Here is a 24759-nt window from a genome sequence, read left to right on the forward strand (position 1 = left end):
TTTTTTTTTTTTTTAACTTCAGTATTCAAATATCCAGACAGACTTTCCTGCATATTCTCATTAGTGTTAAAACTAAATAAATGTGAGCTGACGCTGTTGTCCATCACCAGTCTGGAGTGATTGAATTGATGGACAGCACGTACACAAACTGTTAAAGCCTCATCGATCGTCTGTCAGAGATGACTTTTCCGAACCATAAAACAGACTTTAGCAGTCAGGGTTTGGCAAAAAAAAAGAAAAGAACCTTTGAGCATCACAGAATTTTAATTTGAATAGTTCAACAGCGATTCTGTTTAACAAAACAGGTTATGGTGCAGTTCCTGAAATAGCTGTGCACGGTTCCCCCTCAACGAAACCTGCCGAGCGGAGACGCACACACACACTCACTCCACGCCATCAGATTAGACTGAACCAAGTTTCCTGTTTTCTATTTGAGGAAGTGGCATTGTAAACGTTTGCGGGCAGTTCCTCTTTCAGGACACATTTAAACGGTCTTCCGCACTGCTTTCTTGTTCATTTGCGAAGGGAAGGAGGCCTAGAAGCTGCAGGCAGGCAGGTGTGTGGATTTGTCATCTCGTACCACAGAGCGCTTCTTCAGCTTGTGTCTCCGGCGGACGTTTGAGGATTTCTGGACAGTCATTTCACGTACACTATCTTTTACTTTAGTATTACTTTTATTAGCGTTATGTGGTCAGAGTTGAGCCGCACTGGGGGAAGCCATTCATATGGCCGTGACTCGTTTTCTCAGATGTCTTCGCCCCTGGACTTGGTCAAAGCTCCTCAGCAGATTAAAGCGACTCTGAGGCGTTTAGAACAAGTTCAGGGTCCTGGGCAGAACACGGCAAGAATATTATTGAGTGCGAGTGCGTGTGTGTGTGTGCGTGTGAGATGAAATGTCAGCCAAGTTGTGTTTTTTCTGTCTCTGCAGAAGACATGTCACATCTATTGTCTATTCTATTTTTACCCTGGGCCTTATGTCATGTGAGAGATAGACTAATGCACACTTTCACATCATCAATAAAAGTAGCAATGAATGTTTCTTTAATTGAATTCCTGTCAGAAGTTAGATTTGGAAATTATCATTACCCAAAATGTCATTTAAAGGTTGATTATATACACGGACACTGTATACCCACAAGAATCATGGGCATCATTGGTCACCTTTTGTGCATCAAACTTCAAAAACATTTGATCTACTATGAAACTCGTTTAGTTTACTTTTCGTGTTGGATCACATCTCTCTCTCTCTCACACACACACACACACGCACACGCACACGCACACGCAGTATTTATCAAAAAAAGAAAAGAAAAAAAAGAAATCAAGGCACATTGCTGCCATTAAATCCAGAAACTCTGCCAACATTACACCAAAACGTCCGACGCCGTGCTGTATTTCCTGTTAAGTGCTGTATAATATACACACGGCAACCGTAAAATGACATCACGTCATGCAATGCAGAGCTCTTTTGGCTCAAGCGTTATCATTAGCATTCTCATCTAACCGAAGCTGAGCGCGACCGTTTGAAATGTCACGCTTCATGAAGCAAGCAGCCTCAGCTGTGACTGAAACTGCTACTGAGAGTTTAGGTTCAGGTGTGAAGCCACTGACCGTACATGTGTCTGGCAGTTCCAGGAATGTCTTCACACTTCCAATGTAAGCTGTATGTGCACTAATGCACTTTGCTACATTCAACCAGTTGCTTATGTACATCCAAGCGTTTGCCACTTTAAATCTGCATGGAGGAAAATAAATAAAAAGATGACAGACATTTACTCACCCAAGATGAATTGTTTTATTTGCCAAATCCTGCAGCGTACCGAGAGGCTGCACACCATACATTGTGTTATTTATGTTGTTAGGTTGTAGGAAGCATATACAGTATTAGTGAAGTGAAACAGTTTGTATTGTTTGTACAGTGCCACTATGTAACAACAGTGGAATAAAGCAGAATTTGAGTTGCTTCATATGTCACATGCAGGGAATATAACCAATCTCTTGTCATGTTTATCAGCAAAACAAACAGGACCAACAGGTTCTTGGTCATCGGTGTGTGTGTGTGTGTGTGTGCAGGAATGCGAGTGAGAGTGTGTGTTGCCTCAGTCGTCGACAGCGATGTTGCGGAACAGATAGGCCATGGACTCTCCGTTGTGGGTCCGCCGGATGGCCTCAGCCAGGATCATACTGACATCCACCGTTTTGATTTTTGGACACTGAAGCTTCTGCACCTCATGAGGTACAGTGTTGGTCACCACCACCTGGAGGCGCAATACAACAGCCTTAGTGCATTGGTGTCAGCCTCTTTTGTTTTAAATGGCAAGGGGGACTTTGCTGCCCTGAGTCTAGGTTCTCAGGATGCACTACAACTCTCACGCTAGAAGAGACCAGACCAACTATGGGGCACTTTCTGAACTTGACTTTCTATAATTTTACAACTCAAACAACTCTAAGCATGAGCATTTGATTAGTTGGGCTGCTTGAGGCGGTACGTAGTCTGGGAATAATGGTTGCATTACAAACACATGGAAATGATATTATCACATAACTCTGCATACAAACAAACCCCCAACTATGTTATTTATTGAATGTTGAAACCTCACTCATGAAAGCAAACCTTGAAGACGCCTACATCTACACTTCCGCACACAGAGGACTGAGGAGAGGAGCCGCCAAGCGCAGACAGAGGCGTGTGTGTGTGTGTGTGTGTGTGTGTGTGTGTGTGTGTGCGCGCATCGTCCACACGAGGCATAAAAACAGCACTCGTGGACTCATCATGACACATGTTGTTATAGTTGTCATATTCGTTAAGCCTCCGCAAACCATCATGTTGCAGTTATCATCCATGCCTGTCGAAAATGTCATCACTTCATAATTTTATCCTCTCAGTCATGCGTGTGTGAAATTGTCATAATTAGCATGTGAATTCATACTTGAGTCCAAGTGAATTTGTGCCAAATTTGAAGAAATTCCATTTAGGCGTTCCTGAAAATGGATCGGATGGACGGACAATCCGAAAACATAATGCCTCAGGCCGTGGTTCTAGCCGGCGTGGAAGCTTAAAAAAAACATTGTGGGGGGGGGAAGCCTCCGAGTGCGTGACAGAGGATTTTGTGTTTTCCTACATAAATCAACATTTCCACCCAAAATTGATGCATAACGATTTACAAGAATGTAAATGACAGTGTTGTCATCAAAATATCCATCTATGTAGGCGTATTTTACAATCTGAATACGGCGCCTTTTAAAAATAGCAGGAAAATACGTCGCCATCGACTTTAGAGCCGTTTTTTGTTTGCGCCTGACCACTCATTTTAAGACCAACGCGCCCAATTACATTTGCTTAGATAGGGCTCTTTAAGTTCAAGTCTGTCTGTCATCAGGTTTGTATTATGAGTGATGGTTTCTTTTCTTTAGCTTCAAAACTCCGAGACATTTATCGAGGCACTAGATAACCATGAAGACTATAAAAAGTCTTATAAATAAAGCCTAAATAAATATGGAGGGATACATCACAAAACCGTGACCATGCTTTGTTTCAGGAAGATCAATCGATATATACGCAAACTACTGGAAAGTATTTACGCCGTGATTGTTTTTCGTTCTTTGAAGAGGATGGCAAAATGCGAATCCACAGTATGTATTTGTACTAGAGTGCTGGGATTGGACTACATTGACTATACAAAACTACTTAATTAGATCACTTTACTGAATGTAGATATAAGTCTACCTTTTGACACACATTTCCATGATTTTTTAACTCCAGTGACGAGCTCATTACTTTACCTCATCGATGGCGGACTCCTCTATTATTCTTGGTGCATCTGCAGACAGCAGGCCGTGTGTGGCCATGATGTAGATCTTGTAGGCTCCTCTCTCCTTCAGGGTTTCGGCTGCTGCAACAAAGTCCTCCACATCATCTATGATGTCATCCTGAGAAAGTGGCCACGGGGTTGGGCATCAAAGAAAAAAGAAAAATACATATATTTGGATTGCTGGAGGATCTGACATTTCTGAGAAGACTTTTTTTTTTTTGGGGAGGTGGCATGACTAACGAACGACTAACTAATGAATCTGATTACAGAAATACCGCATTCATGAGAAACATCAGCAATGAACTCACGGAACTCCACAAGAACTAACAAACGCCACATGGCAAATAATTTTTCACACAAACTTGCACAATAAACAACCCCCCCCCCCCCCCTTACAGTATGACATTGGATTTCCCCAAAATTAAAGCAATTCCAACTCTTAAATTAAAATGTTCCATTCCTCAAAAAGAGGCATGAATTACTAGTAGCTTCAATAGTTTTAAGTAAGTCACATTAAAGTTTGCGTTCTTACAACAATGATGGCGATTCTGCCTCCTACGTCTCCAACGACAGTGATTGGCGGCTTCTCCTTTGCCATCATCACTGAAAGACAGATGAGATGAAAGAACATTTACTTTCCGAAAAAGATGAGAGGGGGGGGGGGGGGGGGGTCTGTCCACCAACCCAATTCAGGAATGGATTCTTGGTGAGAAGGGATTTGATTCAAAACCTGCAAACGTCATGCGAGACCACTCTACCCCCGCAAGCTTCCATGTACCACGGCACCGATCCAATAACTGCTGAGACCTAATCAGACTTGAGACTTGGTTTCTATGGTGCAACTGCATGTGGATGCTTTTGATTTAGCAGGAAATGGGCAAGTGGGTGTAGAGCACAGCCTCTTTTAGGAACCACAGACCAGGATCGATTGTTATTTGTAATAATAATCTAATCAAATACCATTTGTTTTTTACAGATTACAATATTGACGTTAAGAGCATAATTGATCTTGGAGCTTATCCAACCCCCTCAAATTGAATTCTCTCAACCCCGACAGACATATTAAAATATCGTGAGTACTTTCTTAGGATTTCAAGTAATAATCGATCCAGGACTAGAACCCACCACATCTGAATTAAAGGGTCCCAACGGGGCCCTGACCATGCCAGAAACCTTCTTCCAAACAGCAAGGCATGTTCAGGGCTCACTTCCCAAATCCACCACAACACCACCCAGCCAGGCATCTGTGCAAAAACTAAAAATCAAAACTTTCCAAATGGTTACAGGTTTGAAAGGGAAGCCAAGAAACTAGAATCAAGCCGTTTCTGAGCCCTCGACTCAAAGCGGATCAAGCAGAAAGATGCCAAAGCTTCCAACAAGTATCCTCACCACTAAAAACTATTTCCATCTCATGATCCAAGTATTCACAAAGTCTGCTCGGCCCACATTACTGTATGTAGGCTGGTTTCATTTCCCAATTCATTTGAATATCTTTGTATAAAGTCCCGTTTGACCCAGATGCAAGTTTAATAAAAAATAAATGTCAACATTCCCCGTGTATTTGTATTGTTGAACAGATCCAAGAAAAAAAATAAAAAATTATGTTTGACCTAAATTCCTTTCAAACCTCAGCAGTACGAGGTATGAAATACCTCACATCAGTAAGGATGACACCAGCTTTGATTTAGCTGCAGGAAGAGGCCAAAAATAAAATGGACTTACACAGTTCTGCTGCACTGGGGAGACATCCATTAATCTCAACTTGCAGTGCAGTAAAATGGTGAGATCCTTGTATACAGTACCTAGATTCTACGCGGTGGTGGGCGGCAGCTTTACCTTTGCTGCACTAATTGGTTTTATAAAAAATGTAATGATGAGGCTAGCACCATGTGCTGGAACTTTTTTTAAATTGCAACAAAGGCAGCAGTGTAATAACTACGACAGCGATAACTAACGGCGTTGGGTGAGAGGACGCTGGACAGGTCGCCAGTCTATGGGTGACTGAAAAATAATGAATGTTGTTTTCACTGCCCAATCCTTCATCGCTGCCTAATCTTTACAGCACAAGTGTTTGTGATTATGTATTCATTACTGAATGTTCCGATGTGAAATGAAGTGAAAGCCCTCAGTAACTCAGTCATTCCATGCAGGGAGGCATCAAAAGGCAGCGCAAATGGATTCAAGCCGTAGCATCATACTTGGGAGCTCTATCCCAGGAAATGGGGCAGGAGGTCTGCTGCCTGCGTTGTGGAGGAGGGGGGGGGGAAGATAGGATGGTAGAGAAAATGTTATTGCACAGTCAGACATACAATGGACAAACCATTACAGAGCACATAAGTGCTATCCAAAACAAACTCTTACAGAGGAGGAGCAGCAGCTGTGTTTAGGGTTAATAAGCCTTGTACCATGAGTTGACCTTGCACGTAATCAATGCATGTGTGAGGCAGAGAGAGAGAGCGAGGGAGAAAGAGAGAAAGAGAGCTGTATGAGTGTGACTCAGCTCAGCTCCTGCTGGGGAAGAGGAAGAGACGGTTGACATAAAAACATTTCCAAGTCGAGGGGGGAGAAAGAGGAGGAGGAGGATGGTGAATTCAGCTGAAAAGAGGAAAGGAAATAAATTCGGAAAAGGAAGAAAGAAACGGGGCAACGTCAGCCACCGTCTGCAGCATTTCACAGCTGGCTCCGACGACACCTGTGGCAGGGCTGACCTGAAACGTGCCGAGAAACACTGTGTGCTCGTGTTACTGCAAGGTCAGCAGGGGCAGTAAGCTGGCGATTTCAGGCAGCCCTGAAACTGGTCCTCACTAAGAGGTATTTCGATTACATAAAAAAAAAAATACATATAAAAAAGAAAAACATCCCAAGGCATATGTGATGTTTAACGAATCCAGGAACTCAACTCTGACGAATGATTTCTGTGGCTACAGACACACGAGCAGCAGATGTCAAGTTGCCTTGGCACCAAACGCTTCTCAGAGTCGGATAAACACACGAGCCTGAAACTCGAGCACTCTAGTCTCCCCGTTGGAAATGTAACTCTCCACATCACCCAACAAAAGAGCAGAACTGGTCAGGAGTTACAGTTTCTCTTTATTTGGCCAAGACGACGGAGGAAGGAAAGGTTCCTGTCTGCAGTGGAAACACTTAATACACTTAACACACATTAACAATGAATAAGATCCCGGCTGACGATGCAGTTCATAGCTGCATGCATGACCCCTTCTATGAATGAAGAAAAACTGTTTGTGACTGACCAGAAAACATCTCGCACCTTGCACTCATCAGTGAACTGTTGGTGAAAGTAAATGATGAGCGATTGGCAGTTCTCCCCGTCACAAAGATGAGAGGAAACAAACACCCACGGCACAGTCTTGGTCTTTTCACGCGACACCGGGCCAAGAAGAGCAGGTTCGGAGGAATGTGTACCAAAAAAAAAGCAACTTTGTTTCCATACAGCCAGTAATACAGAATCAGTCATGAAGCCGTGCTGGGTGTCTTACATGGCAGCTCCAGGCCGGTGTGTCCTTGGGTGGTGCGGGACGGGGGGGGAGAGAAGGGGGGTGAGTTTCGGCCGTCGACCATGTCCAGCTCTGAATGATGGGCCTCCCCGTGCATCACTGCCAGCCCGAGTCGCAGCCTCTCAGCGTAGGACTGGGCTCTGAGACGGACGGAGACACGAAAGAGTCAAAGAAAATGACAAACAAACCAACGAATACGCGGGCAAAAAAAAAAAGAAAGAAGAGCGGGACGTTTGCACGGAAGCTTTAACACACCTACAAAAGACGAAGTGGTGATATGTAAAGACAAAAGCACGATCCTAATGTGACGCTAAAGAAAGGAACTCTATGCTGTGACAGCAGGAGGAGAGATGCCCTGAGAATGGAACTTGAGGCTTTCTTGTTACCTCTTGGCAGCTGAAGGAGACTTTGCAACAATTATTGCATTCCTGTAGTCTGGGATCTGAGAAAAAAAGAAAAACAGAATAAAATATTACAATACATTGGTTCCAAAACCCATTCGTTGATGTCCAGCTGGACACTATCACTGTTGTGACTCTGTGCTTGTGTCCAGGGTCACTCAACCTCACCTCCTCCTGGATGTACTGGATGAGGAAGGGGGAAGCCCTCAGGTTGTCAACCGGGAAGCTGAAGAAGCCCTGGATTTCTTTCTGGTGCAGGTCCATGGTGATGATGTGAGTTAGCCCTGAAACACCAAAGACATACGTGCATCGTCAGTAGGGGAATTGCAATATTGCCCAAACCCACCTTGCACACTGTCTGATGAGTGCACGGCTCTAAGTGGCTCTGTTATGTGCAGCTCAATCTTGGGACAGACCTGAAGACTAGCTGAAAACCTACAGAGACTGGAAAAAAACACGCAGAGAGATTGTTCCCACCGCCACACGCACATATTATCTCGTCTTTGACAGTCGGGAAGGAGCATACAACTTACGTCTCTGTAAATAGCTACATAACAAAACACAGTCCATACCGGCTTTAGCTAACATGGATGCTAGCAGCTTGCAGACAATGGATCCTCTCTTCTTCATCTTGCACTGCTTGCTGTAAGGAAAGTAGGGAATGACCCCGATGATGTTCTTGGCACAGGACGTCTTCAGGGCGTAGGCCATAACCAGCAGCTCCATGATGGCCGTGTTGACATCTCTGAGAAAACACATTGAATTTAAGAGATTAGATTCGATTTCACAACTCGCAAAATCATCATGCCGGTGCGCGATTAGTCTGAGGCGCCAGTCGACAACAAAGTCGATCCAAAAACGGGTATAGATGGAGATGTTGATGAGCTGGTGGGGGATTGAAGAGTCAGCGGCTTAACGTTTGTAACATGGCCGCCATCCAATAAACCGCTGTCAATAAAGTCAACGCTGTATGACGTTATGTAACCTGTTTTTATTCCCATCGTTATCACACGCCCTGTTATTAGACTCCAACTTAAGCGGCCTTTCTTCTGAGCCCTAAGCCAAAAATAACCTTGAACGTTACTGGCTGCTGTTATATGATTTAGGTTGGGACAAAATAAACACAGCCAGAACTGCATAGACAAACATGGCCGAATTATAAAGTTCTTTTCAGGAAAAAAAAGCCCTCGCTAACGGGACACTTTTTAAATCTATCTGTGTTGAGATTGTGACAGAGTACCCTGATGTCTGTTATGTTGATATCGAGGACAGTTTCACTTCTTCAGAGAGGTGAAGAGCTGCTGGTGTAACAGGAGGCCGTGTGTAGCCGTGTGGAGCCGCGTTGGCCTCGGCAGCTTTGCTGAAACCAGAGATCTCACAATGCGATGTCCCCTCATGTGGCCTCTGGTTACCTTTCAGATAACTGATTAACAAGAACACACAGAGGGCTCAACTGGCAGGAGCGAAAGGGTCACAGTAAGTGCGGCTTTTACCGTTTCACGTGCTGCAAAGGTAATCTTCATTTGGACTTGAACCTACAAACGGATGCTGTAAGATTCTTGAATGTAAAACAATAAAAAGATACATTTACCAGAGTCACGCGAGTACATGAAGTAGAAATGTTTTGCACGGTAATGACAAGTATACTGGCATAGCTACCGAGCGTGTAATGGCAGAGATATATTTTTCAAACACTATTTTGTCGCGGCCGCTTAGTCATGTGAATACAATCATCAAGTTAATACTTAAACCCTTATCAAAAACGTAATGTTATTTGTCATCCATTTATGCTTTAACCATGTAAAACAGATTTAGGTAATACACATGTGACTGCCATTAGGGAATGGTGTTTTCATATGTAAATAAAGTGTGGTAATTAGGAAAATAAAGACATTAAAAGCTGCTTTTGTCGGCTACTTGGTGACAGATGCAGACGTCGTCCTAGTTAACAAATATCTGGGTCTGTAGCTTTCTAGATGTTCAGTTTTCCTCGCCGTTAAGTTGATAACTTTGTCAGTCTGTAATTTCATGCCAGGCCAATCTTTGTGCTGAACAGCTGCTGGAACCGAGGCTGATGAGAGCTTAGCTGAGGGTTCATTACATGAACACATAGTGATAGGATTGTTTGTTGATATATTAAGGCATCAAGAGCGTCCTGTCTCACCTGGGAATGGTCTGAATGATGAAGATGTCTTGTCCACGGACAGACTCTTTCACGTCCACTCGAGTCTCTGAAACCAAAAATAAAAAACGTCTTAGAAGGTATATTGCCAGGTATATTGAGCTGAAATGTCATTTTATTTACATGTATGACCAGTCTGCAGCAAGCTGTCTCCGTGTTCCCGGAGTTTGTGACCACAAGGTGGGCTGTGAGAAACCCTGAAATCATTCTGTTTGTTACCAGATGTGCTACGTATATGCTGTCCTGTGAATAAACGGCTGGTTGGAGCCAAAAAAGACAAAGTGTACCTGAATCAAAACACAACGCAAAGAGAGAGTACACAACTGCTACAGCATACATTGTGTGGAAACAAGGGGGATGAGGGTATTTTTCGGCCTTACCTCCATTTGGCTCTTGATAAACCAACGACTTGCCCAACTCCACACCCAAGCGTCTGCAAAACAACAAACAGGCTACAGAGTGTTAGACACGAACCTCAACGTGTCCCATTCATTGAAGTGTGTAAATGTTCTAAACTAGTACTAACCTACTTGTTCTTATTATTGTGACCAGCAGCTTATTGGACTAACCAAACCACAAAAAGACAGAATATTGGCAGACTTATGAATAATTTAAATAATTGTTGGATCACTTTTCAAACTGTGCTAGCTATGACATGCAAACTTCACATGCCACAACTTCTCAAACGCATCCCCCTGTTGCCGTGCGGGTAATTTATTCGTAGGAGTGATTTGGGGGAGATGTGGCAGCCATAAAGGACTCCTAGAGATTTAAGTCGTGTCAATGTAATACGACTATAAATCTCTTACCGGCTTCAAAGATGAGAAAACATCCACATAAAGCCCTTGGCACCGACAAAGACTGAGTTGATATTGACTTTCAGTGCTGAACAAGTCAAACTCTGAACAAGCCCAGACACCATGAACACAGCTGAGCCTCAGGCGTGTTTCATCTCAAAACCAAACCAAGTCACTATGTAGAATGAACTCGATGGCACTCTAAAAGCACGCCGCAGATAGGAGTGGGGCATGGCTTGGTGACAGCCGGGATCCTGCTAGGTGAGACCAGTTTATACCCCTCAACCTGATTCCAATTTTTCATATAACACCTTTCATTTAGGATGACTACGGGGCAATTCATCAGACACAAAAACAACAGTCAAAGAATATTTCCTTGAAGTGTTTTTGTAGAGTTCTATTCTGCAAGGACTTTACATGGTCTTGAAAATAAGGACGACTTAAGTTCGGGGGTGGGGGGGGTATTTACACACAGCCGTGTCCCCACATGCACCTCAGAGTGACTATTCAGTGTAATGTTCAATAACATTTTCTGTGTGTACACATTGTTATGTAACCTTTTGCTCCGCAAGAAAAACTCCACTCTGCTCTCCCGGATGGCAACATGATCTCCCGAATAATGTTCCGCATTGTTGTCAAACGGTGAAAAGTGAGAAAGAGCTGTGAGCTATTTCTCTCTGTGCGAGCAATGCAACCTCTGCTTGGCTGTCAGACAAGAGTCTGCGAGGAGGGGGGGAGAACATGGCTGCTCCCTGATTTCAGTAGGCCAACAAGAGAACAAGGACAAGAGAAGATATTGGTGTTTCCAAAGACCCGGGTCGGGGTTCTTCTTTAGGAATACAAACAGATACGCCCTTTTCAAAGCAGCCATTGCGGCATGTCATAGCAGGGTAAACACAGGTGTAATTGATCAAATTAATTATGGTTCCGATCTTTTCGGTGTGTCAACAGCCATTGCACAATAGCAGGGCCCTGGCCCACGTACATGAAACGGGGCCATAATTAAAAACAGTGTTTGCCCTGCAGTGACATGTTGTTTTTACTTTCATATCATTCAGATGGATCTTTCCTGGTTTCACTGGTTTAAAAAGGCCACACGAGTAATTGCCTCTTAAAAAGATGCCTGGCTGCCACAGCAAACATCCTGCGTACATTATCCATGACCTGCTTCCTCCCTCGACAGCGCAGTATCTGCACAGTGTGTTCCTTTCATCATAATGATTCTCATTGACAGGTCTTTCCAATTTCCCACACCAACACCCAGAAGAAGAAAAAAAACACCACATTGGACACAATCTGAGAGGAGAAATCTTTCATCTTCACTATATAGCGCATTCATGGAAGGAAATGTGTAAATTCAGATTATTGTCACGCTGGGAAAGGCCACTGAAACAGCAATTAGGCCATCAAAGCACACCGACTTTTAAAAAGAGGTTTCACAGCAAGTTTTTACATCATGTGAAAATTATGGAAAAACTCATCAGAAATGAAGTATTGATGCTGAAAGGTGTTTTTAAGGGTTGCACAGTTGTTGTTGCAAGTGACAAGAGTAAAGTGTGATGCATGTGAGGGATTGGACAAAGACATGGAGATAAGCCAACCGATTTTGCGATATGACAACACAAGCACCCATGTAGGAATGAGTTGTCTTGCAATGCAAAATTGTTCTTCCCTTAGTACAGACTAATTATTTTACTGCTGCTATTACCGCTAGTTCAGACTTAAGACCTACCCTTCGATTTCCACACTATGTACAGTGTGTGTGTGTGTGTGTGTGTGTGTAGCCCACTTAAACAGCATTCAATTCAAAACAATACACACCCACTGGCCTCAGGTCACCAGCAGCCATGACTCCCAGGTGTACTGTCAGGGACATGGCAGGTAACACATAGACAGGCCATTCCTCAACATTAGCAGAGACATGAAGTGGCATCAATCGTGATGGTATCGCGAAGTCTAAACTCACTTACTCTGTGATCTTCTTGGCCAGCTCGGTGCAGACGGTGGTGGAGTTGGCGGAAAAAACTCGGTAGCCACTTTTTGAGACGTTCATTTTCGCGAAACCGTACGACAGCTTTGGGGAGTGAGAGACCAGAGACCTGTAACCCCCAAAACGCCTAATAGGCATGTTGTTTCAAGAAACCAATGTGGTGTTTGGTTACGTCCCCCCACCAAAAGAAACCCGTCCGTTAGAGCTGTTTCCACGCTGAAATATAAACTATGGGTGGTTTAGGCGCATGTTTCTGTAAGAAAATACAAGCCTCGCTGAAGCGGTGTAACGCCACACTGTATATAAACTAAAGCAAGAGAGCGCACATGCTCCACATGCAACGCTGGTCACATCTACCAGCACCACAAAACCCCCGTTCTACCAGTAAATCGACATCAGATGGAAAGCTGGGCGCTATTTCCATGCGGGTCTCTGACTCTTCCCCGTCTCCAGAACACAAACACCGGCTCGTGTTAGCATGAAGACGAGCTGAAATGGACCAAAAACAAAACGGTCTCGGGCGCTGCTACAGTGTAATAACTTCAAAACTCCGCTGCTAGCATTCAAATGTGGCGACTGTAAACTTTGTAGCAATGCGGTCGCAGCAAGGGCGAAAACGCCACGAGCACACGTTCATTGGGTGGATAAACCGAGGGAGGGACTTAAAACTGAACCAATCAGATATCAGATCGAAACAATAGTGGGCGTGTGAGATATATATTTGACCAATCAGTACGAGCGATTTGTTATGACCTCGAATTAATGCGCAGTGACCGAAAAAAAAGTGGTGGGTGGTTTTGGAAATGTTGTGTAGTCCTAAATATACCAACTGTCAGCTGTAGTTAGTTAAAGCAGTTAGACAATCCCTGGGTTTAGGGACTACAGTGGCTACAGTGGAGAAATAAGTAGGCTGTTCACATGATTAACTGAAGTAAAAGCTGTAATAACGCAGTGTAAAATACTGGGTTAATCTTGCATTCAATTTTTACTTTATTTATCAGCAAGAGAGCTCATTATGCAGGTTTGCACCTTTAGCGTTGTTACATAGGATTTGATATGCGGTAGCTGTCGCATTATTGGTACATTACCAATGAAAAATGAGATGAGAAAGTTGAGGTGTTAGTTTTTGCTACTGTGCTTTTAAGCATCCCATAACCTGATCATCTGTTTTGTATGTGAAATCTGAAGCAGTCCGTAGCTTTCAGATAAATGTCGTGGAGGGAAAAGTACAATTTTTCTTTCTGAAATGTTTTGGAGGAGTGTAAAGTAGCATGGAATGAAATTACTCAAGTATTGTGCATGTGCATAAGTTTTGGTTAAGAGTGAGATAAATGGCTCAATTTCTAACCCACATCTTGCTGTAATGCCAACTGGAATGCTGCGCAACCACAAGTTGTAGCAAGTTCAAGAATGTAGATATTTGATGGATAAGAATGTGTCACACGGTACTTTTATATTTTCATGTCTTTTTTTATTTTCCGTGCTTACATTTTATACAACGTAGGCTATGTTATGTGGACTTGAAGAAAAATAGCATTTTTTAATGAAAAATATACAGAAGTCCAGTAGCAAGTGTCATCTAATAAAACAATGGAACATGTAATAAAAAGAGCTGCTGTCATGATTGCCATGTTTATGCAACCAATGGCAGTTAACTATACCTGCATGACAAATCAAACTGAGGACATTGGTTAAAAAAAGTTGTTTCTGTATAATCTACAGAATGTGGACAGCCACTAAATGGCTTGTAGTATTTGCAGTACAAAAGTGCCTACTCGTCAATGCACAGTGGATTCACAGTCAGTAAAATATAGTTTTACTTCTACTTTAATAAAAATGTCTTCAAATTGGAAAAAGAAAGTGGCTGAATAAAGCATGTTTAAAGTCATTAACGCGACAGAGTTTTCAAAAGCTTGAGCTGCACCAAAACTTTGCCTTGAACATGCTTGAATAAACAGCTGTTCCTCGATTTCTTTCATACCTGCACCAGAAAAGAATACGGTGTGAACAGGACTCGTGAAAAACAAAGTGATCCTGTCTGCCAGTAATGGCTCGGTGGACCGCCACACCTAAAGACACAGCACCACGCCCCGTTGGTGCATTCCACCTCTTAGGTGACACTCCAGCAGTTGCAGTGCTTTTAAATCCAAGTCAGGGAGTGTCTATTGGGATCTACATGGGTCAGCCATGTGCAGCTGGTTTATGCACATATTGCAGCTTTTAATAAACACTGTCCACAAGTTCATGTCTTTTTATGGTGCTTTGTGCACCAGACACACATAAAGCATATGCCTGCATAAATGTGGACGCCCCCCACTTTACTGCCCTACATGTGTTTGCTTAATTTACAATGGCTTGGCAATGGCCATTGATCTTTTCACTTCCTGTTTCCTTGGTTTCCTTCCCTGTTTAAGCGGTCAACTATTTCCCTCGTGTTTCATGCTTTGACTTCTTTTTGAAGACGGCATTCGATGCAGATCTTCAGCCTTTCAGGACCTTTTCTTTTAGCAGGTCCAAGATGACCTGCCTCTCTTGGCTCTCCAGCTCAAATCTCCGTTCCCTTTCTTTTCTCTCAGCTCCCAGACGTTCCCTCTCCAGAGCGATTTTACCTGTGAATAAAAAAAATGGAAATTAAATCTTTGGTTCAATGGCCCTTGAGGATGATGACAGCATAACATTTTAACGCAAATTTCATGAGCATTTTGTAAAGGATGAAAATAATGTTTTTAGAGCCAGCGTATTAGCGGTTACACCAGGCACATTTTAGTTAAAATTAATGTCATAATTCCTGTGACAAATGCTCGATTATATGCAAAATTCCATGCAATACAAGCAAAATCCACTTTGGAAGATAAAATAACCACATTACAAAGGGTTGAATTCAAAATCACACTACATTACTCTCTGAAAATCTTACTCCTTTGAATCTCCAGCTCCTCCCGACGCAGCGCAAGCTCCTCCTCTCGTAGCCGTTGCTCCGCCTCCGAGCGTTTCTCCAGGAAGCTGAGAATCTCAGAGTAGGTCTGGCAGCAGCACTGGCAGGGCCTTTTGGCTGTGGGCGCCGCTGAAGGCTCTGCCATTTCCTCGTGGCCGTCTTCTGGTTCTGCTGTGACAGTAATTATGTAACAATGTACCATTCTCTGAAAAGAAACAGTCAGCTACAGAGCAACATCCAAGGACAGGGCAACTACTTGCCAACACAGGCGCTTGATCTTGAAATAGAGGTTCAAAGGATTAAGAATATGCTTCACCAAAGTCTGCATCTTGAGTAAGAACACTCACTCCCCTGTTGACTTCTACATTTCAAGCCCACAGCGGGTTAATGTTTCACTTAGGCTTCATCCACACTACTACATTTTTGCTTTAAAACGCATATATTCTGCTACATTTACACCTAGTGTCCACACTATTACGGAGTTTTAAAACCCCAAAAAAAGGCATTATAAAACGCGACCGACTCTGTGTTATTTAAAAAATGTGTGTTTCTGTTGTAGTGTGGAAGCGGAAACCGGGGACCTTTGAAAACGATGCCGTAGACACCCGTGTTCGCTACTTGATTGGGTCTTAGCAGTCAAGACGTGTCCTTCCCTGATTCATCACGTCGCCGGAAGAAAACAAACAACAGCCTTGATTACCGATCGATTACAAGTGGTTGATTCAACATGGATAACCAATGACAGGCGTTGCTGACCTTATGGTCTATATTAGCAGCTGTTGTGCAGTTCAATTTTGCATTTTATAATTCTACTACTGCCTACATGCACAAGAAGCAAGCTGTTATTGGAGCAATTTGCGAGCATCGTGTCCAGCGGCGATATCAGCCCTATGGAGCGGACGTTTGAAATCACGGTTTGCCGCTTTGAGGAGGGCGACAGACACAAAACGGAGGACTTTCCTTCTCTTATCAATGCTTATTTTGTTCTGCACAAGTATTGTGAAGTTCACAAAGAAACTGTAAACAAGCAAAAGCATAAATGCTCTCCAGTGCGACCGAGACTTTAGCCACCAGCAGAGCTACGAGTGTGAAAACAACAACGAAACCAAATGTCTTGACCCATAATCTAATAAACTTGTATGTGTACATTTTTGAAGTCAATTTGATGTGTGTGAGAACGAGATAGATAGAGCAAGACCTGCAAAATTGTAATTAAGTTAGAAAAATCAAAGTTTTTTTTTTACTTCAAATGAAAACGTATTAGTGTGGATGTAGCACAGGTCTGAGCCTAAGTTCACCCGGTGCACATAAAGTGCAGAAAAAATTTCACAACTTAACGCCTCATCCACACACTCTTGTCACAGCGTTGGAAAGCCCATTGCTGTCGCCAGATAATCATCAACACTGATTCTCCAGATGTTGCAATGTGCTGATAGAGGCTGTTTTGAGGGTTTTCAACCATGAAATGCTGATGTTTACAGATTTGCATGGAAATGACAATATTAACACCAGCATTGATGAGTTTCATCACAGTATACGGTCATATATAATTTAGTTTATAGCTTAAAAAACACTTTGTGTAAAGTTACTCTTCGAGCATTCTCAATGGCCTTCATTATGATGCAGTATTTGTGACACCGGTGGCTCACACCCCTAATATAAGCAACATCTTTCACTCCATGAACATCATGTACTGAGTCATATTCCATGATTAAACAAGATGCGATTTGCCTCTCAGCCAGATGAAACGATTGAGAGGGAATTACCTCGGAGGCAACAATGAATAAATGCTCTTTTAACTATTAACTATCAAGTGACTGTCAACTCTCGTCACGCCTCGTGTTCTGAATCAGTTTTTACCTGCAGTGTGTGTTTGTGTCATGGTGATGTTGGGTTTGTCCTGTTCTGGTAGAGTTAGTTCTTCCATGGCTCGCTTTCTCAGTTCATCATCCTAACAAAGATAAGGACAAGATTATATATATATATATATATATATATATATATATATGAGTGTATAAAAAGTAGGCAAATATGGAATCTAAATGATCTTGCTAGTCAGTGGGACAAAGAGGAAGAAAGGAGAAGTGGTCAGGAGTTACAGGGAACCTAAAAATATCTCCTGACTTGGATTTCCAATTTCTCTGGCCAGCCTCAGTTCAAATGAAGTGTTAGAACTGAACAAATGGTGCATCAGCTTCAGGTGTAATGAGATAATGGGCATCCTGACACCTAATAACACATTCTGGAATGAATTTCAAAGTTGTAGATCACAGATGGAAGGTGTATTGTGCAAGGTAAGCTGAAACATATTGTATAATGTATCTCATCTCAGGCAATATAGACTAGACCATTGACAAGGGGCTATTCATCCACTGGTCTACATGTAGGGCTGGCATAAGGAGAACATTAAATCTCACATATATTTTTGACCGAATACCTCGACAACAACGATATTGTGACGATAATGTTTTGTAATTTGAAAAATTGTATTTTTGATAAATAATCATCAATAATGTGATGTCATGAAGTGGACAACGCCAAATAATAGAACAGCGAGAACATTCTGTTGAGTTCAGAAGATGACATCACTATACTGTAATGCAGCCTTTACAGCCAGGAAAAGACGACACTTCTGCCACATGACGATATCCAAAATCTAAGACGATATATACTCTCATATCATGGTACCGATAAAATACCAATATACTTTATTGCCCAGCCCTACACTGGACTATAAAACAGGTGTATATATTCATGCATCCCCAGTTGTGATGACTCATAGACTTTAGTTTAATCTTTGGGCAATAACATGTCTGTAACTCAGAAGTACTGCTGTTGACAAAATAAAGAAATTGCTGCATGAAGCTATGTGATAAGCTGCAACTAATACGCTCAATCTGCCCCTCTAAACCAGCTCAGTGGCACTAAAACTCCCTCTGTTAGGATAAAGTTCTGGCGCTGGTCGTGTCACTTAATTTTACCTCCTCTTCTTTCTCGTAACACGACACCAACCTGGTACTTTGTGTTCTCGCCGCTGGCCAGCAGCCCCTTCTCAGCCTCCAGCTCCAACACCTCGTGGAGCAGATCTTCCTTTTGGGCGTACAGCCTCTCCGTTCCAAATCTGAGCACACCGAGAGCACACACACACACACACACACACATTCGACTTTTAGGTTAATGCCGAGCACATCCGTTAATTTCCTCAGGAAACAACACAGTTTGCTCCTGGTGACTAAACCAACCTGCGCAGACTGGGAAAGTCTTGTTTCCTGTAGTAGTCCAGCAGCAGCATGGTCCTCTCCCTACACCTCCTGGCATCCACCTCAAAGTTTTCATCTTGGAGGGCTGCAGTGATGATCTCCCCCACACGGGCCCAGATCCGTCCTGATGACGATGAATGAGTGCACACACATGGGAATATAATAGGCCGTTGCTTACGAATACACAGGTGTGTGTGTTCAAATGTCTCTTCTCTAAAGCACATCGTGTTTTTTTATTGGTCTCTCTGCTCGTTATGTGATAGATTTCTTCTTGTACGATTGTTGAATGTCTTTACAAAACGGCAGCTCAAAAGGAAGCCTTACTGTTTCAGTAACAAATTGTAAAGTTGCTATTCACGTTTTAGATAGATATAGAGTTATTCCTGGGTTGAATGTCACTGTAGCTCCACTGGACATATTTTGAAGTGTCCACATTTGTCATGCAGGAACTGCAGCTCTCTGCATCTGAACAGTATTTGAGTGTTTTCAGGCGGATTGGCCCTTTAAGAACAGGACTAACCTGGCTCTTTGGAGGCAAAGGGGTTCTGGGCGACAACCTCCCGCAGCAGGATGATGTCATGGCGCGCTGAAAAGCGCACCTGGCGTTTTCGTGGGGTCGTGGAGTGGCCGGCGAGAGAAAAACCTGAAGTTGGAAATAGAATCGAATGATGAATAGGGAATCCATCGTTCACACTGACGGTCTGGATCAGAATCGCTCTGACCTTCTTGAAAAGAAAACTAATAAACGGCAACCCATAATCACATTATTATTGTTAACACAATACCAAAACCATTACAGTTCCTGGAATGAGACTGCAAGTGATAGTAAACTGATCTATGTTAGATGAGCATGGGGTCAGTGGGTTATTGTATGTCTACTCCTGTTATTACCTTGCGCATATATATATATATATATATATATATATATAAACAACATGCTGAAGTGCATTACTTTGTCTCAGCACTTGTAGGTCGCAATGCCAATAAAGTTGAATCTAATGTGATCTAATCTATGCAATGAGGGGGAATAAATGGGGCCTGTGCAAAGTGGAGGCAGCAGTTGCAGAACTGCTGCTTTTGACAGATGGCAGCAGCTCCGTCACTGCTGTGCTCCACTGTGTTGTGCACAAGTGCAAGAAGCCGGCAGCCCGCAGCTCCAAGAACGTACGCACAGAAACGAGCGACAAATGGCCTGTAGATCTCTGGTAGCACCTACAGAGGCTACAGCAGCGCGGTCAATGCCGAACCACGCGTCAGAGGAGGAGGAGGAGGAGGAGCGTGTGCGCGCGACGCGAGAGAAGAACCAAACGCCGTTTAGGAGACGTTAAAATAAGTGGTCGAAAGGGCGCGTTAGACGTGGAGGTGGTAATGTGTCTCACCGTTGTTGATCGGCACTTCCACCACCACCCGTTCCATGTTTCTGTTCGGTGCATCCGGGAACCGCCTGACGCGCGCTGCACACGTCCAGTCACCAGTACCGGTTCCCTCCTGACGTGTAGCTCAACTTGGCGGAGAATCAGAGTCTGGGCAAAACGGAGGCGACTCCCGCTTCATTTGTTGTTGCGCTTTCTCCATGTGACCACAAGATAGAGCCAGAGAACCGCTGTTAAATGAGGACAGAGTTTCTTTATAGATGGCTTAGGGTGTTTAAGCACCCTAAACCAACTAATCCACTAGGATTAGTTACAATTTTTACTTATTTTATATGTACAAATTGAAGAAATGAACACATGTCTAATGTGTGTGTGTATTTGTAAGACAGCTGGGTGAAAAACAGGAAAAAGATCCCTAGGAGCGCCAAAGATCCAGGGAACATTTGCTGCCAGGTGCCAAATCAAGACCATTTTATTTTATGTGGCTTAAAAGTTAAATGTGTGCTTCTCCCGGTATTTCAGAGTTTTGCTTCTCTTCTCAATACCTCCTTTCATCCCCCTTTCTTTTGCCTTTATTTTCACATTTGACCTCCTGATTTCCGGAGCGAATGTGATATTCATAGAAACAACAGGTGCCCAACTTAAAGTTAAAGTTTGGACGAGGCAATATGTGCAAATGAAAAGCATGTGATGTCTTGTGAAGTGTCTTGTTTAGTAGCATTAACTGACCACTAGGTGTCCCCCAGTTAAATGACAATAATCCTGCTCCACTCCTGTATCATTGATGAGCAGCTCAATCCATGGCCCTGAAATACCATTCACTTCTTCCCTTCATCGCTGCAGTTTGCTTGATTTGCAGTTCGGTTCGACTGCTTTATCCATTGATGCATCATTTCAAACCGATGGGAGTGAATCGCTCTCCATCCTTCAATGCTGTTACCAAGATGTTCATGAAACGCTGCCATTTTTTGTAGAATGTACAGTTCGTCCACTATTGTATGCATTAGTGTGCAGTACACATTTCAAACTAAGATCCCATATAAGTGACTGTCTATGGATTCAGTGAACCAAAAAATTTAATTGAGGAATGTTAACCGTTTCCTCTCATTTTCATTTAAAGGGAAGTGATGAATTCTCCAAAGGCCAGAGAAACTCGACTGCTGGGTGTTTTTTTTTTTAACTTTTGAATATTAAAGGGCCAGTGTGTAGCATTTACGGAAATCCAATGGCAGAAATTGAATATAATATTAATAAGTACGTTTTCTCAAATGGATAATCACCTGACAATAGAAGTCGTTGTGTTTTCTTTACCTTAGAATGAGCCGTTTATATTTACATAGAGAGGGGGTCCTCTTCGTCGGCCACCGTAGTTTTCACACAAGCTTGGCACAATGTTTCAGTTGGTTGCCATCTACCACCTCACCACTAGATGGCGAAACAAATCCTACACACTGCACCTTTAAGTGATTGAAAAGCTTGTTAGGCCCTGAAAGTTCTGTTAGATTCACGTTCACGAAACAGTAACATAGACTTTGCTGATACATTGTTTGATAGTGATCATTGCACGCAGCAAAATCAGAAAGTATTTAGTTATATCTTTCTGAGCAGTTCATAATTCATAACCTCTGTCCCATCCCGAATGTGTCCTTTGCTTTCGCTAACAATGACTTGTTGTAAATTTCACTACTGTGGTGCAATTACTTGGTGTTGCTAAGGTGATTCTGCAACCATCCCATGTTAAAAAAAGATCCCCTCTAGACTTCAGAGAAATCAGATGGAGCATGCTGCACTTAATCATTGGTCTATGGCAAATAATTAAAATAATCTCTTCTTTGAACATTTGTTTTTGAGGTTGGAATGGAAAGCACACAAATCTAGTGCTGGACAGTCTCTTACGTTCCCCCTGTATCTGTTTATTAGACATTCAGATCATTGCTGCTGATGTGTGATGTATTATATATTCATATGTTTATTTGCAGTTTATCAGAAAAAAAACCTGCAAAACCAGGAGTAACATTATTCCTTTGTCTGTTGAGCAATCACTGACTTTAAAGGAGCACAAGGTGACAAACTAAGGACGCTTAAATGAACAGGACAGAACTGTGAGAAGGAGGATGTCTCCAAAGATAAGAGTCTGCAGCTCACACACACTCTGTCATTGCTGCATTCTTTGGAGCAAAGGCACATTTGCACGATGTTGATGGTGACATAATGAGAGGGAGATACGCAGAGAAGATCTGGCAACCTGCTACACCGTGAGCACTGGATTACTTTGTTAGAGATTCTGGGGGAATGTTTTGAGGACACATTTGGAGGGAGGGAGGAATGGAAGCAGAGAGACAGCATGCAGGGAGGATTGACTGGGGCGTGAGTCACAGCTTTATTTAGTTGTTTTTTAAAGAGAGGAAATCAGCTTTGTTTCCTGCATTGGTGACTTTAGGAGGGAGCTAATGGAACATGGCAGTGTTCAAAGTACTGCCCACGCTCTCATTACCGGTTGCTTTTATTTAGAAAACCCCTGGACTGAAGAGAGAAACACCAGCACCAATGAGAAACAGACTGTCCGTTTAAAATGAAAGACAAAATATGAAAGCTGTATCAAATGATTTTCATGGAATGTCATCATAATCATCATCAACCGCTACACACTGGGATAGTACAGTAATCATCACCATGGTTATGCAGGTAAGAATAGAAAGCAGGCCAGCTGCAGCTTCCCGCACACCAGCAGCTGGTATCCTCAGTGCTCAGATGTCAGTGGATGGTTAACTAACCTGGACACACAGTCCTGGTCCTGGTAGGATCAAAGAACTTTTACAATTTAGTGCTTCAGAGCAGATCGCTGTCCATGGGATCAACACCCCTCCGAATTGCCTCCTCTCCACTCTCTTTAGCGGGGTTGGAAAAAAAACGAATTTTTGTGCATTTTCTCTCCCATTTTGCAGCATTATTTGATGTATTATATTCGTTGTGCTCAATCAGCAATTATATGTATATTATCTGCTTTAACAAACCAGCTCCACTCAATCTTTTTTAATTTTTTGTACGGGTGCTTCTCTTTCACAGAAGTTGGTCGGAAATCCTAAACTTTTTATAGAGGATATACTCACTTTCCAGTTTATAAGGTACACCTAAATTAATCTAATGCAATAAATGCTGCCTTCATGAATTATATATATATATTTATATAGTTATAACGTTCTTTTGTTTTCAAAATAATAGGAACACCTGTCAGTGTAACGTAATACATTACAACACCACAAAAACTGTAGCCTCCAAAGTGACCAGACTGTACTTATAGCAGCAAATAAATCACAGAGATTCAGATTGAATGAAATTTACGTGATACCCACATTAAAAATATCAATGTATCTCATAATCAGATAAAAAAATAAAAAAAAAAATAAATAACTAGTGTTCAGTCTCAAAATATGCACATTTGTTTCTGAGAAGCAGAAAAACAGACAAACAGGGAGAAAACCCCCAGATAAAAACTCAAAATAACAAAAGTGTACGAAACAAAAAGAAGGCTAATGTTTGTGTGGTTGGTTCATTTTTTAGCTTAAAGGCTGCTTTTTAAGATATTCCAGTGACGATTGGGAGCCATCAGGTATCCGGACACAATTTTGGTTGTTTCATCAGGCTGCGAGGAATCTGCACTCATGTTGAGATGTGTGGTAATAATTCCCCTTTGATCATTGCACTAAATTGCTAAATGTAGGCCAGCATTAACAAAGGCAGATCAAAGAGAGGGAATGATGACACATTATCTGCATCAAGTGCAAGAACAGGGGGAAAAAAACCATCCATTCACTCAAAACCACAAATGTCAACCTGCTGGTGGCACTAGTGGCACAAGTCAGCGATCACCAAAGTTCATTCGGGCACCATGCATGTCTGTGTGAAATTGCATGGCAATCTGTCCGACAGTTACTTCACTTAAAGTTTGTAATAATAACAATGAATCTTGAGATATGATTTAATTTATTACATTTGCAGCTTCAACTGTGCACATTTAAGAACCCTGTGCCCTGAACAGTATAAAAACAGGTCCTTATAGTCTTCCCCCTAGCAGCTTAACAACACATGCAGCCTTGCATCAGAATCCAGCGGAGTCTACTACATGGCACGAACAAATGAAACAGGAAGTGAGAGTATGCCATCGAGTCACAGTAACCATAGTAACAAAGCAGCGACAGATACAGTACCGCTCGCCACCACCCTCCTGTTTCTAGGCACGCAAACAAGCACATGTAAACATGCACTCACCTTATTTTCTTTATCATTTCTTTCTTTCTCACAAATTGTGCTATTTCCTCTTATTCACACTGAGTGGGGTACAGGCTGTGTGTGGTTGAATGACAGTCGTGTCCTTTTCACACACACAGCGTTCACTGTGAGCTGCCCTTGCGGGAACTCAGTGTTTTCACGAAGGATGAGAAACATTTGTGAGAAAGAAAGAAATGAGAAAGAAAATAAGGTGAGTGCATG

At 42.6% G+C, this 24759-nt stretch overlaps 2 protein-coding genes across 4 annotated transcripts; both read right to left on the minus strand.

The window, feature by feature from the left end:
• Window positions 1–1776: 1776 nt before the first annotated feature.
• Window positions 1777–13322, minus strand: LOC116398387 (phosphoribosyl pyrophosphate synthase-associated protein 1-like). 2 transcript variants are annotated; one of them, XM_031874634.1, is made up of 11 exons: window positions 12681–13322; window positions 10294–10346; window positions 9896–9962; window positions 8304–8476; window positions 7900–8015; window positions 7717–7772; window positions 7313–7470; window positions 6011–6052; window positions 4345–4415; window positions 3784–3930; window positions 1777–2258 (listed from the first exon to the last, which is right to left on the minus strand). In XM_031874634.1, exons 1-11 carry the CDS (start codon window positions 12836–12838, stop codon window positions 2100–2102), a joined length of 1200 nt encoding a protein of 399 aa, XP_031730494.1. In that variant the 5' UTR covers window positions 12839–13322; the 3' UTR covers window positions 1777–2099. The 2 variants fall into 2 exon arrangements, with proteins under 2 accessions (XP_031730494.1, XP_031730495.1); XM_031874635.1 differs by lacking the exon at window positions 6011–6052.
• Window positions 13323–14149: 827 nt separating this feature from the next.
• LOC116398381 (scaffold attachment factor B1) lies at window positions 14150–20406 on the minus strand. Of its 2 annotated transcripts, none has more exons than XM_031874628.1 (7): window positions 20275–20406; window positions 19416–19538; window positions 18878–19019; window positions 18648–18756; window positions 17496–17586; window positions 15618–15803; window positions 14150–15309 (listed from the first exon to the last, which is right to left on the minus strand). In XM_031874628.1, the coding sequence occupies exons 1-7, from the start codon at window positions 20309–20311 to the stop codon at window positions 15182–15184; spliced, it is 816 nt and encodes a 271-aa protein (XP_031730488.1). In that variant the 5' UTR covers window positions 20312–20406; the 3' UTR covers window positions 14150–15181. The 2 variants fall into 2 exon arrangements, with proteins under 2 accessions (XP_031730488.1, XP_031730487.1); XM_031874627.1 differs by having other exon boundaries at window positions 15618–15806.
• Between the last annotated feature and the right edge of the window lie 4353 nt (window positions 20407–24759).

The sequence above is a fragment of the Anarrhichthys ocellatus genome, unplaced genomic scaffold (assembly GCF_004355925.1).
Source record: "Anarrhichthys ocellatus isolate YVR2014 unplaced genomic scaffold, GSC_Weel_1.0 scaffold83, whole genome shotgun sequence".
Classification (NCBI taxonomy): Eukaryota; Metazoa; Chordata; class Actinopteri; order Perciformes; family Anarhichadidae; genus Anarrhichthys; species Anarrhichthys ocellatus.

Coding starts and splice junctions, on each gene's coding strand:
- LOC116398387 (XM_031874634.1), bottom strand. CDS start 12,838: ATGCCTATTAGGCGTTTTGGGGGTTACAGGTCTCTGGTCTCTCACTCC. Junction 10,347..12,680: donor CTGGCCAAGAAGATCACAGA/GTAAGTGAGTTT, acceptor GTTGTTTTGCAG/ACGCTTGGGTGTGGAGTTGG. Junction 3,931..4,344: donor GCAGAATCGCCATCATTGTT/GTAAGAACGCAA, acceptor CCACTTTCTCAG/GATGACATCATAGATGATGT.
- LOC116398381 (XM_031874627.1), bottom strand. CDS start 20,311: ATGGAACGGGTGGTGGTGGAAGTGCCGATCAACAACG. Junction 19,539..20,274: donor GGAAGTGCCGATCAACAACG/GTGAGACACATT, acceptor TTCCAACTTCAG/GTTTTTCTCTCGCCGGCCAC. Junction 17,587..18,647: donor GCGAGAACACAAAGTACCAG/GTTGGTGTCGTG, acceptor TATCTTTGTTAG/GATGATGAACTGAGAAAGCG.